This window comes from Pezoporus occidentalis, unplaced genomic scaffold (assembly GCF_034315485.1).
Source record: "Pezoporus occidentalis ecotype Australia unplaced genomic scaffold, CSIRO_AGI_Poc_V1 ctg27, whole genome shotgun sequence".
Taxonomy (NCBI): Eukaryota; Metazoa; Chordata; class Aves; order Psittaciformes; family Psittacidae; genus Pezoporus; species Pezoporus occidentalis.
In genome coordinates this window covers 10,532,416-10,551,934 of record NW_026914611.1, presented here as the reverse complement: position 1 = coordinate 10,551,934, position 19,519 = coordinate 10,532,416, and the positions used below count along the sequence as shown (strand labels likewise).

The following is a 19,519-nucleotide window of genomic DNA, read 5'->3' as shown; positions in this document are numbered from 1 at the left end:
TTGTGTCCAGTTCTGGGCCCCTCAGTTCAAGAAGGACAGGGACCTGCTGGAGAGAGTCCAGCGCAGGGCAACGAAGATGATTAAGGGAGTGGAGCATCTCCCTTATGAGGAAAGACTGAGGGAGGTGGGTCTCTATAGTTTGGAGAAGAGGAGACTGAGGGGTGACCTTATTAGTGTATATAAATATATAAAGGGGGAGTGTCACGAGGATGGAGCCAGGCTCTACTCAGTGGCAAACAATGATAGGACAAGGGGTAACGGGTACAAACTGGAACACAAGAGGTTCCACTTAAACTTGAGAAGAAACTTCTTCTCAGTGAGGGTGACGGAACACTGGAACAGGCTGCCCAGGGAGGTTGTGGAGTCTCCTTCCCTGGAGACATTCAACATTCAAAACCCACCTGGACACATTCCTGTGTAACATTATCTAGGTGTTCCTGCTCCGGCAGAGGGATTGGACTAGATGATCTTTCGAGGTTCCTTCCACTCTCTAGCATACTGTGATACTGTGATACTGTGAAAACCAACCACAGAAAAAAGCAGCTCACTGCACTTTAGCCTCATGGGAAAACACTAATGATAGTAACATTACATTCAGAAACTGGAGGACTCGTTTCCATGCGGAATTCATAGGTCTTTGCCAATGGCAGCACATCAAACTCAGGATGTCTGAGCAGACAGCAGGCACACCACCTCTGGAGTCAAGAGGCAAGCTGATCATAAAGTCAGAAGGAGGCAGGCTTGGCAAACTGCCTCACGCCTATGCCAGCTTGTGCTGGTACACAGGGTGAGGTTTTGGCTTTGTTTTTTATAGTGTGATGGACAGGGACAGGGCTAATGAAAGGGGTGGTGAAAAGGGGACCTCAGAAAAGATCGTCTGCAGGATGAAATTTATGGTGCTATTTGTTTTGTGGTTTAATTGCTGCTTTCAGTTCTTTGCTCCCTGTGGTTCTGGTTTTGGTTTTGTGGGTCCTTTTTAGGTTTTGTTTTGGTTTGGGATTTTTTTGTCATTGTTTGTTAGTTTTTTGTTTAGTTTGGTTTTTTGTTGGTTTGTTTGGTAGCTTGTTTTTCATAGAATCACAGAATGTTTTGGGTTGGGAGAGATGTTACAGATCATCCAGTTCCAAAACCCTGCCACGGGCAGGGACACCTTCCACTAGACCAGGTTGCTCCAAGCCCCATCCAACCTGGCCTTGAACACTGCTAGGGATGGGGCAGCCACAACTTCTCTGGGCAACCTGTGCCAGCATCTCACCACCCTCACAGGGAAGAACTTCTTCTTAGTGAGCTCTCATCATTGTCCAGATCCCGGGCTGAAATTATCGTCTCTCTTGTGGTCTGTATCTTGTCTAAACCAGAACTCAGGTATGAATTTGTTTCAGTAAAGAAGGAGGTTGGATGAGGTGATTGGTGAGATTGGTCAGTTGTCAAAAGATGGAACAAACTAATGTTTTTACATCAATTTTTCATCAATGAATCAGTCTATTAAAATCATTAAAGTCTTTCTTTCAATATGTATTAGTGGGAACCCAAGGAAGGAGATGTAGCAGAAATATATCTCAGTGGGTGTTTTGACATCACTGCAGTTAAATATCTTTTCAGGGGTAGGGCATTTTCCTAGGACCACAGAAGAGAATCAGAAGCCAGCTATGTCATCTAATCCTATCCCTGCCAATGCAGTGTTGTATGACATATGCTGTGGTAACTGTCAAGAACTTGTAAGACCACATTATGGCAGAAAGCCCTTGTGTTTGCAGTGACATAGCCCCAAATAGGCAAAAGAAGAGGCTGTATCCATACACACACTGGGTAATCTGTTTAGTCTCTTCAGTCCTTTCATTCCCTGTAAACTTAAACATTAAAGAGTGTCATTAACATCAAATGTTTGTCCTCTCTCCTTCTGCCTAGGGGAACTGTGCAACCAACCACAAATCTTCTTTTGAAAGGGATTGCTTGTTTCCCTCTGCGCACACAGTGCTGGTTAGTGCATGTTTATTTTAATGTTCATATGACAAAGCAGCTGTGAAAATAAGACCATATCTTTGGAAGAGATACATGTACATTTACTACATCATGTGTATGCCAGTAGGTCTTTTAACTAACATGAAGGTAATTGATAAAGGATTTTCCAAGCCACAAGGACTGCTTAGAGCATCACAGCCTCAAGGGATCATAGGGATCATTGGTAATGCTTTCAGTTCTGTGCAGCGTGAGTACTGATAGGGCTTGCAATACATAGGTATTGGTGAGCTGCATTCACAATCTTGGAGCTTCCCATTCTTCATTTGTAGTGCTAATGTCATGCTCAATGTAGACAATAAAATACAGCAGAAATAACCCTTTTCTCATGCTTGTGTTTATACCGGAAACTTCATGGGGTGCCAGCACTTGGGAATACCCACAAAAATATGCAGATATGCTCATGTACATGTAAACCAGCACTTATTATTTTTTAATTATACTAGAGTTGCTTTTGAGTTCAGGAACATGCCGGATGAAATGAACTTCCCTCTGGAAGGTCTAGCACAAACTCAGCATTTAAGCCTTGCTAAAGCCCTATTTTGAGAGCTTAAGTACTATTAAATGTTGGAGTAGCCTCATGCCACGTCTGCAAAGGGAGCGTGAGTAGAGTTTGTTCGCTGTGAAGTAATGGTTGTGTTAATAGTTACAGATAGGGTGGCTGGGAATCCATGCCTGGAGGACCTGTGATCTTGCTGATTTCGTGCCCTCTCTGGCATCCTGTGAAAAATCTCACATGACAGTTTTGAGGACGACTGGATCCCTGCTGGTCAGCTGCTCTGTTCAAATAATTCTTCCTTGGATATTCCTGGATGACAGAAATCCCCATCGAAACCCCTGTCAGGAGGAGAAGAACAGTGGTGGTGTGAAAAACAGCCCGAGGTATGTCTGTAGTGCTGTCGTTTCACAAAGCCCATCAACACCACTTCTAGCCCAGTAGCATCAAACCAGTAAAACATCATGGCATGGAGCTCAGCTTAAGGTGGTTTGTTTGTTGTGGGGTAGGGTTTGAAGCCTTGACTGAATCCAGTGCTGCTGCTCTCTTCGCTCTCTCACACAGATTCAGGGTGTTCCTGCCTCAGCAAGCTGAAGTTCACTTCACAGCCTCCATCATGGCTATGCCCAGGTGTCCCCCCAGGCAGCACAGAGGTACCCACTAAAGCCTGACTGGGTCAAACCCCACAGGTCCCGTTCCTTGGAAGGGCTCTCCTTTTCTGGGCAATTGAGCACCCCCCTCAATCAGCCCAAAGTGCTGTGAGGAACCTGTTGGTGTCAGGAGGTGTGCTTAGAGGCCTCTGGCATGGGCTGTAGGTGAAGAGATGGTGCCTGGTTTTGTCTTTGTTTCAGTTGCTGGGAAGGAAGGATGCTCTGCCTGCACCCTGCTGGGGACTGGGCATTGAGGACAGCAGAAGGACTGTGAACAGACTGGACTCCTTCTGAAGCATGCCTTTAAAGGTTCATCTTTACATTTTCTTCTGACTACCAGAAGTCACAAGCATGTAGTTCAGCCACTGCTATGAGACAGGATGTCCACATCACATTGGAAGGTGAGAATGTGAGGTTACACTCGCTTTAACTTTGCTCTTTTCCCCCGTTAGTGTTTGCCCAGCTCTCCTCCTGCTTTTTCCTGTATTCTTCCAGTGGGTTGATTTTCCTATAGAAAGTCTTGCCGCATTCAGGAAACTGAACGGGCAAAAAGCCAAAGAAAATTATTCCTTGTTTTGCCCCTGTAGGGTTAATTTCTGGCCACTGTTTTCTGGGTCAGCTTCCCGCAGGTGGCACTTTGCTATCTCATTGCTGTAGCCGCAAAGAGACAGCACAGCCTCTGTCAGCCTTGAGGAGCACATCTCAAGACAGAGCATCTCCCAGTTCATCCTGGGGTGAGGGAAGGAACGACAGCTTGTTGAAGGAGAGACACTCAAACTTCTGAGAGAGAGTGAAGAAGGCAGCTGTGTCTGTAGGTACACACAGCAGATGTTCTTCCCTTGCTGCTTCTTATGGGAAGTTGGGGAGTGTCCCCAGGGTATTTTTGACCATGAAGGCCTTCTTGCTCACCAGTAACCTAATCCCTCCAGAGGCAGGGGGATCCTAAATACTGATGCGCAGAGGGTAATGCCTGGTGCCATTCTTTACATCATTCTTTTTAACTCACATAACAGCTTGCCACAGGCTCTGAAAACTAAAAGCGTAAAACATGCCAATGGGTATATAAAATGAACAGCATAAAAGTGGAGAAAAGTAAACTGTGCTTCTGGAACTTAGGGAGGTCTCAGATTTTGATCAAGATAATGTTAGTCTTTGACAGTGCTAGACAGTTTAATTTCCCCTCTCTTATACATTAGCAGAGAACATTTGCAATGTTCCTTGTACTTTGGAAGAACAGCTGCACATTAAAAGAAGCCCTCAGTCTCAATTTAATGGAAACACATCTCACAGTGATTTTATTTCACAATAAAACCCCCTCTCTCCCAGGCACACAAATCTCCCAGCTTATGGAAGGGCAGAATCAGCCTTTCCCCTTGGTTTCAGAGCTCATTTTTTTCCTGTAAACTGGATGTTAACAGCTCTGACATTATGACAGATTCCAGAGGCGGCTCTGGCACCATCCTGGCGGATCCGTAGTTGGGGTAACAGCAGGGTTGTGGCGTGTGGTTCTGATTCCAAGTTTCAGTTGCCCAGGGGAGGACCATGACAGGGTATTTCCTCTTTCCTCAGAGATGTGGGAAGCACAGTCAGGAGAGCGCTGGCCTGGTAGTGCCTGCCTGTGTCCAGTGTCCAGTGCCACAGGGATCCAGCAGCAGAGTTAAGGATCCAGATGAGTTCAAGGGTGCTGGGAGTGATGTGTTCACCTGGGTTCAAAAAGCTCACTGCACTGTTGTAAATAGGTGTATGTCAAATACACGTGTGTGTAGAGTCCATGTACATGCATATGAATATACATATTTCGATCTAACCATGATTTCTCTTAGGTGTATGTATCATCAGGGGTGTTGAATGGAATACTGGGGCTGTTCCAGGAGGGTTATACATCTTAAGTGCACTGAGATAAGGAAACAGATTATTTCCAACACTTTGAGGATCCTTCAGTATAGTAAAGTCAAAGGCTTTTAGGAAAAAAAGTGCTGGGGGAGGGTGGGAAGCTGTAGGTTGCAGGAAGAATTACTTGTGAAGAGTTCCACCCTCTGACAGGCTCTTTTAAAATAAGAAGTAATCTTAAATATGAAGACCCCTAAATCCACCTGCAGCTCATTAAGCAGCTGCTTCCCAGGCCAGATTTAACTGAAGAAGAGATTACTTACCTCCACATCAAGTCCAAAGGAGTTTTCTGCTGGGGACCAAGGTAAAGCATAAGCTCTTAAGCACATCCTTAACTCGAGCATGCTTCGGTAGCCAGGAGCTGCTGGCTAGCTTCACTGAGCGTGTCAACCTCTTGATGTGGAGATGGATGAGCAGGTGGGTGCTACATTGCCAAGGTGCCCAAGCCCTGACTTGCTGTTGCTCCTGTCCTTGAGAACCACTTGACCTGCTGGGAACTAGCTCAGGGGCCTGTGCAGGCTATATCTCCTCCCACCCCATGGAGGGTTGAGTAGGTCAGAACTAGGACTGAGTGATGGGTGCTGTGATGCTTGGCTCAGGAGGGGCTCATGGCTTGTATGAAGCCAAGTCTGAGTTAACTAGTACTTGAAGACAGCAGGTCAGAAATACCCTGTCTGGCTCTGGGTGGCATGGCAGGAGACCAGGACCAGGACAGCTCACCTCTCCTCCTTCTGCAGCTCCTCACCTACCAGTGGGGTTTGTGTTAGCTGGCTTGAATACCATCAAGGTGTCCCCCTTGGGTTGTCTGCCAAGGGGTAATGGAGGAAAGGTTTCCTGAATGCTTTTTTTCTTATTTATTTTGGCTCCACCAAAGGCTTTGCTTTCAGCTCCCATCATCGTTCCTCTGAATTAATAACCAGAGTGGGTTCTCCCTGTATATGCTGGGTGCCATTTGGCTTAACCCCACGTGCGCAACCACATCAGCTCTTGACATCAAGAGCCTGCAGGGTCATAGCCTCATCCTTCATATCACCAGTGGTGACACAAAGCAAGACAGCTCCTGGCCTTTGCTTCTCTTCTGTTCCAGCTTTCAGCAATGCTGCAGAACCTGAATTGTATCAAAGGGCCCTTTCTGGAGACAGGGGACACTGGTCATTTAAATGTTTCTGATAAATTGGTAAGAATCGGTACTCACAATGGAAAAGTGAATGCCCCATTTGTAGTCAGAGATCAGAGCATGGAGCAAGCTCAGAAGCTCTCTTAATAAACAGTCTTTAGCCCAGTATTTTAATTAGTATTATATATAATATAAACATTTATACATACGTTATTTATCATTATTTTCCTCTTATACTTAACAGTTTCTGATTTTCCCTCCTCTGGAAGAGCAGGTTGTTGCTATCATGCTATCTTTGTGATTTCTAACTTGGCTTCTGTGATGAAATAAAAAACCAGTCCTCACTTCGCAAACATGTGGTCATGCTTCTTAAATGAAACAGTGTGATGCTCGGAGTATCAGGGCTGTAATTCAAGTTGCTGGTCACAAACTGCCGAAGTATATTTCTTTCAGGATATTGCCTCGCACTGAACCTGAAGATTGGGTTACAATCTGTTTCACTATGCAGGGTATCTGTTACTGTTAGGGAGAGTGATTAGCAAACACTGGCAAGGCATTCACCTAAATAATGTGTCACTACTACTCACTGGTGAATTTAAATGAAAAGATTTATATTAAACACAAGCAGCTCAGCTCTACGCATGTTTTTCCTCTGTTGTTTTTTATGTATCTATTGTAGCAGATAAGATTTTTTGATGTTTTGTGAGCTGTCATTCAAAAGTAACAAATCAAAGATCCTTACTAAAGGAACTCCTGAGCATAGAAGCCGGCCTTCTCCTATTAAGAGCACCATAGCCAGATGTTATAAGTGTAGAAGTAAATATTTAAAACACTAAGAGGTAGGTGGCACATTAGCAGAGATTGTCCCCTTCAACTGAGGCTGTATTTGTTTCATCAATGATGAAACAGCAGTTGACTGAGAAGAGCTGTGCTACCATGCTTGAAATAGTCATGCCAGTATTGCCCTTACTTCTTAGCAATAAAGTGCCTCTTCCAAGGCAATGGCAAACTGGTCCCAGATTCTCCATTCAGGTGAAATATTTTCCTAGTCAGGCAACACATGAGCTGGTGATACAGCTTCCTACAGAAGAGTGGCAGATGCCATAGAGAATGCTCTTAGACAAGTTTTCCTGCTTTTACAGGTGTACTACAGCATGTGAGGCCTGTTAGATGGTGGCCTTTAGAAAAGACCCCTTAGCACTTTGGTGTTGAAGGGGAGGGCTTGAAATGATCTACTAGCTTGAATGTGCATGGGGCAGTTGACAAGAAACAGTGGAGGCAACCTTACCCCCATTAGCAACATCTTAAACCATGGAGAGAGAATGTCCTTTCTCATATTTCCTGCACAGATGCTGGAGATAATTCTGAGTCTTTAAAACTCTGCTGGATATATATATGCTGGATATATTTGCAGGACCTCATTCCGGGTTTGAGGAGCAAGTACATTCTTGTCCGGTCTTCAGACTGATGCAGTTTGGAAAAAACAGCCCATGCCAAAGTGAGGAGCTTCTGTCCATGCAGCCCTCTGAGAGCACAGATGTCTGCACCATCTGCACCTGCTAAGTGGGTCACGTACACGTTCTGCAGTTTAGAAATAGGTCTGAAATTCAGTGGGGGTGGGAGCAGAGTAGTTTCTGTCCACCTATGCTATTTATTTATTCTCCTTAAATGAGCATTTGCCCTGCAGTCTTGCTAAGAAGCACAGTGTAACTCAGAGAACACTCGACTCTTACTGTTCCCTGTGAATCTTGTTGGCTCATATGGGGTTGGAGCAACTTCTTGCCACCTAAGTCTCAGTCGTAGATGAGACTCTATTACTTGCCACCAAGCAGTATCACTTGGTGCCACTGAGCAAGGTGGCAAGTAATCCCAGCTCACACTCAAATGAATTTGCAATTGTCATTCAGTAAAGTGCTTGCATACATTTTTCAATCTAATTTGATTATATTTAATGGGATATGGAATGTCCTTAATGGCTGTGCTACAGCTGAATGATCTTCTGACTTGGAGCTTCAACCAGAGGCTATACAAAACCAAACTGCGCAAACCTCCTCTCACCCGGGCACTCAGGCCCTGCCTCTGCAATGTGCTGCCCATCAGAATCCTCTCTAAAATGGAGACTGTACCTCCTTGGGAGTCTCAACAAGCAGCCTAGACACACATTTACCAGGAGTGGTTAAGGTATAGCTGCTCCTGCCTTAGGCTTTAAGAATGGCCTTCTACAAGCAATTGCAACTCCATTTTCTGAGCCTTCATTCTACATGATGGTTAGGCTATTACATGGGTGACAAGTATAGCTACTAGTTAGTAGCCAAAATTAAAACCAATCACATTAATTATGCAGATCTTTCTGTAGATCTTAAACCTTTCTAACTTCACCTAGGTATTTTCCCCAAGAAAAGAAGATTGAAGGAAAGAAAATGCTTTCCTTTTTATGTATGCCTTATTGTTTATCAGCTAACATCAATACAACCATTCTTCTCAGTTTAACTAGGACAGATGTCAGACTTACTGGCCCACTGTTCCCTAGCTCCCTCCAAGACCCTCTCAGAAATATGCCACACGTTTGTACCATTTCTTGTACTTGGATATCAAGTCTGCTTTCAGCAGCAGCACCATGCTCGTTTGGAGCTGGTAATTTCACTGCAGAGTTCTGGGTAATTGCCATCTGGTCCTGGCAATTTGTGACTATTAATTTCATTGATAAGAATATATTTTCACTTTTCTGGTTTAACTGAGCTGGGTTGTTTGGTATGAAGAAGAGAAGTCTCTGGGGAGACATTCTAGCAGCCTTCCAGTACCTAAAGGGGTCCTGCAAGAAAGCTGGAGGGGGACTTTTTACAAGGGCATATAGTGATAGGACAAGGGGGAATGTCTTTAAAAAGGGTAGATTTAGATTAGACATTAAAGAAGATGCTCTTTGCTATGAGGACAATGAAGCACTAGCACAGGTTACCCAGAGAAGCTTGGCTGCCCCATACCTGGCAGCATCCAAGCCAGGTTAGACAGGGCTTTGAGAAACCTGATCTAGTGTAAAGTGTCCCTGCCCATGGCAGGGGGTTGGAACTAGATAAGCTTTAAGGTCCCTTCCAACCCCAACCAGTCTATGATGATTCTATGAATTCTGCCTTCTTCAGCAGAAATCTATCAGACTTTTTGATCCCAATGGGTTCAGAAAAGATCTTAAAATTTTAATGCCGATTTCTCACAGTCTTTCAATTAAAGTTTTAACAATTTTAAAAAATTTTACACTGAACTTGGTACTATTAATAGCAGAGAAGTTTTTATATTTGTTTTAAATTTAAATCAGTAATCTATCATCCAGTAATACAAATATGATTCTACTTGGCCTATACACTGAAAAGGATGCTACTGCTGAGTTCAGTGACAGGCAGAGTTAGTAAGAATACTCTTTCCAGCTTTCCTGCTAGCTTGATGGCACTAAAGAGGAAGAAGAACCACATAACCAACTGGTGACTTAATTCCATAGGGACTACACCTCCAGACAACACTTATTTTCAGTGTTCCACAAGAAATGCTTGGAGACAAAATGTAGCATAAGAGGCATTTGTACAAATTATGAAGTAAATATATGTCAACAGCAGCTATGTTCCAGACTATCAGTGTTGACTGCTGTATCACTTACAAACAAGAAATGAAGCCATACCTACATGATTTATAAGCAAGCTGTAACACTGGCACTACAGTTCCCATACTTAGCACAAGAGACAACATACAGTAAGGCAGTTCCTCTGATTTAAAAAATAAACTATTTATGTTCAGCATCAATGCCATTGCCAAAGCTTAGGACATTACTTTACCAGCAGCACCAGTCTGAACTACATTCACCCTCAATGACAAATACAATAAATATGACAGTTGGAATGTGCCAGCTAAAAGACCATGTCTTTAAAAGAGGTATGGCAGCCATTCTAACAGCAGCATATCTCCTTGTTTCCTTTCTAATAACAGCTACTGACCTAGCTCAGGACTGCTCATTTGCACTATGTGTAAAGTCAGGCAGGTCTGTGAGATGCAGTGTTTACAATATCAGCTTAATACACTTAATATCTTAATACTGGGCCCGAGTATTAAAAAAAAAGTATCTTTTAGCTATCACATTTCAGGGGAAACAAACGTTTGAACAAGGAGCCAAGTGTTTCCTGTGTTTGGTGACTACTACAGACATGCAGCAGCTAATGTGTGTAATACACGGTGCCAGTGACGGAAAAAGATGTTTTTCCTTCGCTGCTCTTCAAGAGAGCATTACCTGAATTAAAAAGCTGTCCATCCAAAGATGCAAATGTCTATAAATTGACTGAAAGAATCTACATCCCGCCCCCCATTTCTATTGCCAGCCTTCAGTTGTTCATTAATTAGCAGGGGATTGTTTTCTAGCTTTATGACATGCAAGGTTCCTTTAAATTCTTCTCCCCTTAGAAAGAAACTGCAGTGTCTTTTACAAGAAGGAGAAGGGAGAACAGAAGGGCAGCAACATGGTAAATGCATATAGAACTCTCAAATTCTTGAGACATGCAAGGAATACATATTTGGTTATCTCCCACATCTATAATATCCGTTTCAAAACGAGGAACTGCAAGATTTTCTGATGAAAGTGTGATGTTCATGTTTACACCCTCTCTTTCAGCAGATACAACATTTCCTGTGGTCATGACCTGCTCTAAAGATGACAGGGAAGCTGCTGATTTCCTCAGGACTGTTTGTTAGTTCTCTGTGCTCTCCATGACTCAGGGTTGGGGGAATGGGACACCCAAAGCTTCCCCAGCTAGGTGCTCACCAGGGCAAGGAAGACTTGACCTTTCCCTGGCATTAGGAGCTTGACCTTTTCTCTGTGTTTGGGCTACTGCCGAGTGGCCACACATTATTTATGGGATAGTTTGCCCACAGCAAGTTTTTTGTTTGGGTCAGCACTGCAGGGCGTAAAGCAAACACAGGGAACTCTTAATCTGAAATAACAGACCAAGCGGTTGGAGGCAGCTGAGATTTTATTTCCGAACATTGGTTCTCTTGGGAATTCTGAGCCTAAGAGCATTTTTCCACATGTAAATGTGTGTTTAGTGTAACACAGTAAGTTCTTTGAGCCCTGCCTGGTAATGTTACTTGAAATAGCCTGCAATCTGACTGGGCGGAGCTGAAAGTTACTCCCTCCAGGTAGTATAAAAACCTCTGGGGCATGCATCTGCCCATAGGAACCCTCCAGTGCCTTCTGTCACAGCAGGTACCTGCAACCGCTGTCCAGCTAAGGTGCATGACGTGCCTTTGTGTTCTCCCTGCTAACTAGCAGCAGAAATAACATTTGGCTGAATTCTTGTATTCCAGGTCAGCCCTTGCTAGCCCGTGAAACCCAGCTTACCTAACCCCTACTCTTGGTGAGGAGTGACTATCACTGCTGGTTTTCAGTATGTGGCTGCATTTACCTTGTGGACTGAATTAGCATATAGGTTTATTATAGTGATGTTCCTAGCACTGACATTTCCTTTACTTCCTAGCATTTATATTATTATGTGTTTGTTTAGTGCATGATAACATGAGGAAATTGTGTGAGCTCTAGGAAACAAGGATGCTGCTGCATGGTATGAGTGTATGGCTAACCGTATCGTGCAAAGCATATGCTGCAATTGCATTTCCCATGTGAGCAAATGGAATTGGCTTTTGCCCAAGTAATTCAGACTAGAACAGACTACGCTGTGCAACTTTGTGCGGAGGTGAGAGAAACACATTTCAGCAGAGCTGTGCTGACAGCTGGAGACCCAGTGACACAGTACTGCTCACTAACCTACTTTTCTTTTGGACATGTAGCTAGATGTGAAAAGCTCTCTCCAAGCAATGGATTGTGGATGTTTAAGTGCACAATGTTTATTCTCATAGGGGATAAACCATTACCTTAAAATTTATCATCATCTCACAATTTGCCATTCAGTGTTTGTATTGTTAGTTTTATGTGGCATTATTAAGCAGACATAATTTTGTGAATTATTCTTTCTTCCTTAGGTTCTGAAGAATCACATATGATTTAGTACTTTATTCACAACAGTTTAAGACTACTAATGAAGTCAAGACTGGTTTAAAAATTTTGGAAAACATAGAATTTAGATTATTATTTCCCATCAGGACAGTTTGGAAAGAAGGCAGCTGCTAACATTCAGAAAGAATCCACATAAGGGAACAGATTTTGGCTGCAATATTATTCAATCAAAATCCTTTTAGAGGTATAGCATTTGCAGTAAAATATGGATCCAAAAAATGTCAAAACAGTAAGAAACATCAGGTTTTTTAATTCTAGAAGCACAGCAGCAACTTGACCATGTTACACATAACACAAATACTACCTACTTGCAAATAGCTTACTCAATACTCACTTGGGTCTGTAGTCTTCAGGTGCGGTTTGTCACTTAAAATGATAAAATAAAGCTGTGCATCATTAAGGCCAAGACACTACCGAGATACTTGAAATTCTAAGATTAAATGTGTCCAGTAACTTGATTACATTTTATGGAAATAATTTAACAGTTATGGTGGTAGGATATGTATAAATATATATATCAAATTCTTTGTTTAGCAAAAGCTACACCTGTGAGAAGATAATGATATTACTACAGCATCTAGAAGCCCCAGCTTCTAGACGCAGCGGTGTTGGAACCAGATGATCTTTAAGGTACCTTCCGACCCAAACCATTCTATGATTTTAAGAAGGGATTTAATAAAACCAGCAAAGTGCCTTTATAAATATTTAAGCAGACGCCTATTTTAGAAAAGCTCAAAGGACAAACCAGGAGAAAGCATAAGTTTTTAATTTGAATTTAACATTCAGTCTGTACCGAGTGATCACAGAGTATATATATTGTGATCAGCGATGCAATTATATTTCTTGCAAGTACATAACAGTGCGGCAACAAGTGTATATTTATTAAGCGTGTTTCCAAGCCATTTCCTGGTAGTCACTGCTGCCCACAGCCAACTGAAATTTTGACAGAACTTGTCTAAGCAAGGAAAAAAATACAGAACTATCGCTTTCTACCCAGACTCACTAAACAAGCCCTTCTGGTTCTCAACATGAAACAGTACCAGAGACAAGGCAAAGTTTCCTCCTGCTATGTAATTTCAGGATTGGCTTTCCACCTAAACACCACAAATCTCATGCTACAAGAGCCTTACCAAAAAAACAGGAGCCCAACCAGCCAACCCCAAACCCCCAAATCTGAAAATGTGCTTTGCATGTTTAAACATGAGACGTTCAGAAGACTGGGTCTTCAAGCAACTGTTTTCTGGCTGTAGCCGTCACCAGTTCTGACAGATTCTTCTCTTTCCATTATTCACCTTCCCAGTTACACAGGTCTTGATGTATTTTCCTAGAGATTTCCTTAATCATTGAAACACAACCAGATTTTACTCCAGCTCAAGGCATAAAAAAGAGGCATTGCTGAAAACTGGAAGTATACTTTTGATTACCACTGCTGTTGTAAGGAGGCACGCTTTCATGTGTGAGACACAAACAGACGCATTCACTCAGATGTCATGTAACTGCAGCATTAACTTAAGTCTCTTATCTACCATCATGATACCTCGAATTATATAAAACTTGTTACTAGCAAGCTAGAGGCCTTCTGAGGAAAAAGGTTATTTAAAAAAAAATACATCTGCCAAAATCCATTTACTTTGGAGAACTCTCTTTTCTGAAACACTACAAAGCCACTGCCACGACTGAAACAAATGCAGTGTCAGGAGTTAGAACACAAATCCTGTCCTTGCAAATAAATCCTGTCCTTATTCACCAATAAGCAATGTATCAGGTATCAGTAAAACTGCAATGGTGTCAATATTGTACGTACAAATAAACCACCCACACAAGTCAGCAGTCACTCTTGCTCCTTAAAAAACTACCTGCAGGCACTGCAGAACCTTCTGACCGCTACCAAACCTCTCCCCCTTCTGGCCAGGATATCCAGAACAGCCTCCTGCAACATGATGCAACCCAAATCATACAACGTTTTGGCTGCAGTGCATGTGGCTGGAGAGAGCAAACAAATACATGTTCTCAAGAATGAGCAGAGTAAGGCAAATTATAGATAAAACCGGCACACTCCAGCCATCATGATATGTGGCAAGAGTGAACTTGTACAGCTTCTGGCCAGAGCAAGTTACAAACCATTTGTTTTCCCTATTTATACGTATGTACCTGTGTATGTATCTACACATACTCACAGGTGCTATCACTGAAGAAAACTCCAGTTATGCTAGAAGTTTCACTGGCATATTTCTCCTCAGGCAAATTCAGACCGAGCCCTACTCCTGCTTTTACTGCTTGTTAGCAGCATCAAACAGATCCTTTTTAGGTTGGGTGCTGCCCTGCACACCGGAGATGCAGTCATTTGTAACAAAAGAGTTCTCCAAAAAAAAGCTTACAGATTCAAACTTCTCACTGCAATTATTTCCTGACTACAATCCGCATGTTCTACAGTTCAGTACATTTCAGGGTAATTCAGTTAGCTGTCCTGCAGGAAACAGGCAGAGAAAGCAATTCTACACAAGGAGACAAAATTAAGAGCACCGGCTGCAGCAAAAGAACCAGTTTTATCACAGGAATGTCAAGTCCTGAGTTCTTTGAGAAATGGTAAATCATGTATATAAGGTCATGGATGTTAAAGGACTGCTCATCTTTCTCAGCTATCGCTTCAACTGATAGAAGTACCATGCATGTAGCTCATGTTTCAGACTGATGAGTGGCACCAATTCAGTGACATGCTAAAATTTTGCATAAATGGTAAAATAAACATGATGAACATGATAAAACTTCTGACAGTACAACTACACTACAGAAAATGCTCGCAGCAAATTCCAGTGGAGTGGGGATGTCACCTCTCATCATGGCTTCCTGCCCCTTCCTCCCATCACTGAAAAAGCCCCAAAGCAAAGCCCACCCGAAGCACTGTCTGCTTCTAGTTATACCTCGTAAAAAGAGAGTGGCTGCAAGCTCTCACGTTGTTTTCTCCCTTCCATTTCAGCTTTTTTGACATGATATCTGCACAGCAGCCACCATTCCCCAACAAAATTCAAAGAGTAATGGACTGCCCAACTGACGAAGAAGAAACTTGCAAAGAACAGTATGGTTCTGAAAACTGCACTTGCAGCTCCAACCATGCATCATCAACAGCAGAATCTGAATCAGGTTTAATCCAATTTAAATATTGCAATTGCTATAACATGCTAGCATTTCATATTTAATTATTCTCTTTTCAAACAGAGGTCACCATGTCAATCTTCCTTTTGATCTCTTATAATTTTTCCCACCGTTTGCCCTTACATTTGTATTTATTATCAGACCAAATCACAAAAAGGAGTATCTCCATAATTAAGACGGATGTTTAAAAAGGCCTCCAGATTTTATTTAGACATCTGAGAATTACTTCTCAATTACACAGATATCATTATAATATGCATTAATTGGGCTGTCACTGTTGAAGCTGTGGTATTACACATTTCAACAGGCTAAACTGCTCAAACATCTATTAGGGATTCCAGGCAGGTGTCAAGTAAAACCTGTGCAAGCCAGAGCAAAATGTTTCTTTGAAGTTAATCATCTGTGCTTCCACCAACAGCACAGTCATTCAGAACCATGTCTTTGTTTTCACTGAGATCAGACAGAGCAGTTCAGCAGGGCTCTCCTGAAAAATCTCACCTACAAGCCTACTTGGTGCAATAAGACAGGATAGCATTACTGTAATACTGACTTGCTGAGCGACACTGTATATGTCAATGTATCCTTGGAGTATCTTACAGCCCTTCTTTTATGGAAGAATAAATAACCACAAAAAGGAGCTTCCCCCCCCCCCCCAATGTAAGAGGAAAATCCTAAAACCCTTTTTACAAAAGAAATTTCATGTTCTAGATGAAAACTACAAGTACAACCCCCTGCATGGCATACTCTGGCATAGTATGAACACCCCAAAAATACGGGCTAATTTAGCCCTGAAAGTCTTGTAGTGGTTATTAGCAGATTTATGCATTTGAATCAGTATCTTTCCTAAAAGCTTCATTTCTATCTGTAAATTGCCCATACAAACACTCAGAATGGCAGGAAATGACCATTTCTCCTCTCAGTCCCTGGCCAGACAGACCATCAACTTCTGGATAACAACCAGTCTCAAGGCCAATGGCCCAACAGGTTTCCTAGCCCATGTGCCTATGTATTTTTTTTATATTTAACAAGCTCCATACCAACACCTGCATGTAACAATACAGATTTCATCTTTTCTCTCACAGATTCACCAGTAACTCTTAAAATACTACAGAGCTGGGCTCCTCGGATTTCGCACTACTTCGATAAAGAGCACTACACGTATGTTGGCCACCAGATCGTCATTCAGGAGTCCATAGAACATTTTGGAGCTGTGGTATGGCCAGGGGTAAGTACGTGACACAGAACCCAGAAAGCTGACACAACGGAAGAGGAGTAAACCATGACAGTGGCACACAAACATTAATGAAGCTTTCTTAGAGGACACTTTGGACAGCAGAGGTTTCCCTATGCAGAACAAAGTTGTGAGAAAATTCAGCAGAAAGCTCTGCCTTATGCTAATTTGCCAGCTCATGCCAAAAATACTGTGGCACCCAAGTATTTGTGAATTGGATGCAGATACTGAAAAAAAATTAAGAAAGGGAACTTGCGAAGAAGTGTTCAGCTTTCTCCTTGTTTTCAATTCACTGCTGGGAAGTAAACAATCAGCAGTACACAAAAAGGAAGCTGAAAAAGAAAACAGATTAAATAAAGGCGGTTAAAAAATTAAATACACTTCTAAAGAGCAGGCTGGAACAGTTCCATTACAGAATGGAGAACTGTACTTGCAAACAGTTCTTCAGCCTTTGCTTCTCCTGCTCTTAAAACCAGAATTTTATGTGAACTGAGAACACCGCCTTTGGGGGAAACAAGGGTCAACTGATAAAGACATGAAAATTAGGATTTCAAAATTTTTCAGATCCACATTTATTGAAAAAGCTCACAGAAAATGGCAATTTCAAAACAATAGAGAAAAGAAAGCATATGGGTGAGTGAAACAGTATCATATTTTGAAGTGTCAGATCATCAGTTCTCACATTAATCAGGTGTCAGAATGCAGATGGTAAAACTCTCCAAGAAAATTGAGAGGTTGCACGAAGTGGCCTGGTGATTCATTAGCTGTCAGCTTTCCCAGAACAGGTAGCCAGTGTTGCATTATGAAAAGCACAAGAGTTAAAACAGTAACACAACTCTAAAGAAGAGAAGCAAAGGGGTGAAGGTAGTTTCTTTGGCATTCCTTTATGTTGTTCATAAAAAGCCAATAAATATTCTATTGATAAGATTTTAACAAAGGTCTGATAAGCAATACATCAGTGCTGGTTTTTAGTGTTTGGCTTTTTGATTTTTAAAGCTTATACCATTACCAATAGACCAGTGTTGAGTTGGTAAATAACAAATCTTTTATATTTCCTTTGCAAAAGAAAAAAAAAAATTGTTCTCAAAAAAAGTTCTCAAAAAATCTCTGCTGAAGCCTGACTCTACTTTATCACAGTGATAATAAACCATAACATTTATGATAATAAACCAGAACATTACAATTTAGATATTGTTGAACCTCCTGTGCTGTTCTGACTGCATGGTTCTCATCTAAACACTGCCTACCTCAGGCTGTGAGAGGACTCAGAGTGTATAAATCTGTAGCAAATCCATATTCCATAAACCCAAACCTAAAAATAAGTGGTTTATATTTTTTTAATATAAAAAAAACAGGATACATCATAATTCTTTCCATATTACATTTTTACTTTACAGCCTTTAGTATTTTTCATTGTATATAAAAAAAACAAACCAAAACAACAAACCCTGTATAAAAACATCTACTGAATTTCTATGCAACTTACCTGTTACCCTCGTATGGATATGTGTTAACTGTTTTAGGCACTGGCTTTATCTCAGTATCTGGAATCAAATCAAGAACAATTCAACCTCAAAGACAAAAAAGTTTTGGAAATTGGTGCCGGAACAGGCTTAGTTTCCATTGTGGCCTGTATCTTAGGTTAGTAAACTCATATTTCCTTTTGCGTTTCTTGTGAAAGATGATCTAGATCTGCCACTGTCTCTTTAAGGCAATAAAGCAACAGTTTTAGTAAACTTTGTCATTGCTTTTTTAAAAATGAAAAGTACTGTAAAATACTGTTAAGAAAGAAACTACCCTAATTATTGGTGAGGGGGAAGCTGGGGAACTTATGCAGATAGTTTTATATATGTTTATGTTCAACTGCATACCTGTGAACTGAAATAAATTCATGTTTTCTTCAGGAGCTTATGTTACGGCTACTGATTTGCCTGAAGTTCTTGAAAATCTCTCATATAATATTTCAAAAAATACACAAAACATGAATATGCACAAACCTGAAGTGAGAAAACTGGTATGGGGAGAAGGCCTCAATGAAGACTTTCCTCTATCCATTTGCCATTATGATTTCATACTGGCAAGTGATGTTGTATATCATCATGCAGCTTTGGAAGATCTGCTAGCAACAATGGTGTATTTTTGTAAGCCAGGAACAGTATTACTATGGGCAAATAAATTCAGATTCACTGCAGACTATGAATTTTTGGAAAAACTCAGCAATATATTTAACACAACGATTCTAGCAGAATTTCCAGAATCAAATGTCAAGCTGCTTAAAGTTACAGTAAGAGAGAATTAAAGAGAAAACTATTCCTAAGTTTGACTTAGTGTCAGCACGTCACAGTTTGGAATGCTTTGCAGCATTAGGGTGCATCTTCTGTGCATTTATGTTTGTAAAGCTGCAATTGTATCCAAGTGTTGCATTTTAAGTTATGAAAAAACTGGCAAGAAAAATGATAAAGCAGCTTGTCTCTGGTTGATACATGTGACTTGTTCAAACAGACCAATTTCACTCCACTGAAGGAACAGTATTAGTAGCAACCATTAGTAAAGTCTTTAACAGAGAGCATTGATCTTCTGGGATGCATTGAACTTCAGTTGTTTGTATGGTGTTTTCTTCCAGCAAGTTTCATTTATATACTCTTTCAGAAACCAATGCAATTTATAGCTTTATAATTTGTTTTTATTAATTATAAAAGAATCTTTTAAAGTATCAGAGCGCACATGGTGTTTCTTGATCTTCAGCTTTGCACATTTATTCTGCTGTGGTTTACATTTTAAACATTATTAAACATATACGTATAGCTTTACAATACCTGCTTGAGATTTAACTGTCTGGCATGTTTATATACGTATCAGCCTGTCCTGATACCCTGCTTCATGTGGATTTTTGAGTTTGCCTGAAATCACCCCAAAA

At 41.4% G+C, this 19,519-nt stretch overlaps 1 protein-coding gene and 1 long non-coding RNA gene across 2 annotated transcripts; one reads left to right on the top strand and one right to left on the bottom strand.

Moving 5' to 3' along the window:
* The first annotated feature begins 1,923 nt into the window (after positions 1-1,923).
* Positions 1,924-19,315, top strand: METTL21C (methyltransferase 21C, AARS1 lysine). Its single transcript, XM_062624706.1, has 6 exons — positions 1,924-1,980; positions 2,666-2,884; positions 15,196-15,359; positions 16,454-16,596; positions 18,126-18,243; positions 18,507-19,315. Exons 2-6 carry the CDS (start codon positions 2,832-2,834, stop codon positions 18,899-18,901), a joined length of 873 nt encoding a protein of 290 aa, XP_062480690.1. The 5' UTR covers positions 1,924-1,980; positions 2,666-2,831; the 3' UTR covers positions 18,902-19,315.
* Positions 17,151-18,226, bottom strand: LOC134166744 (uncharacterized). Its single transcript, XR_009965972.1, has 2 exons — positions 18,089-18,226; positions 17,151-17,439 (listed from the first exon to the last, which is right to left on the bottom strand). It is a non-coding gene; the product is annotated as an uncharacterized LOC134166744 (long non-coding RNA).
* Positions 19,316-19,519: the final 204 nt, after the last annotated feature.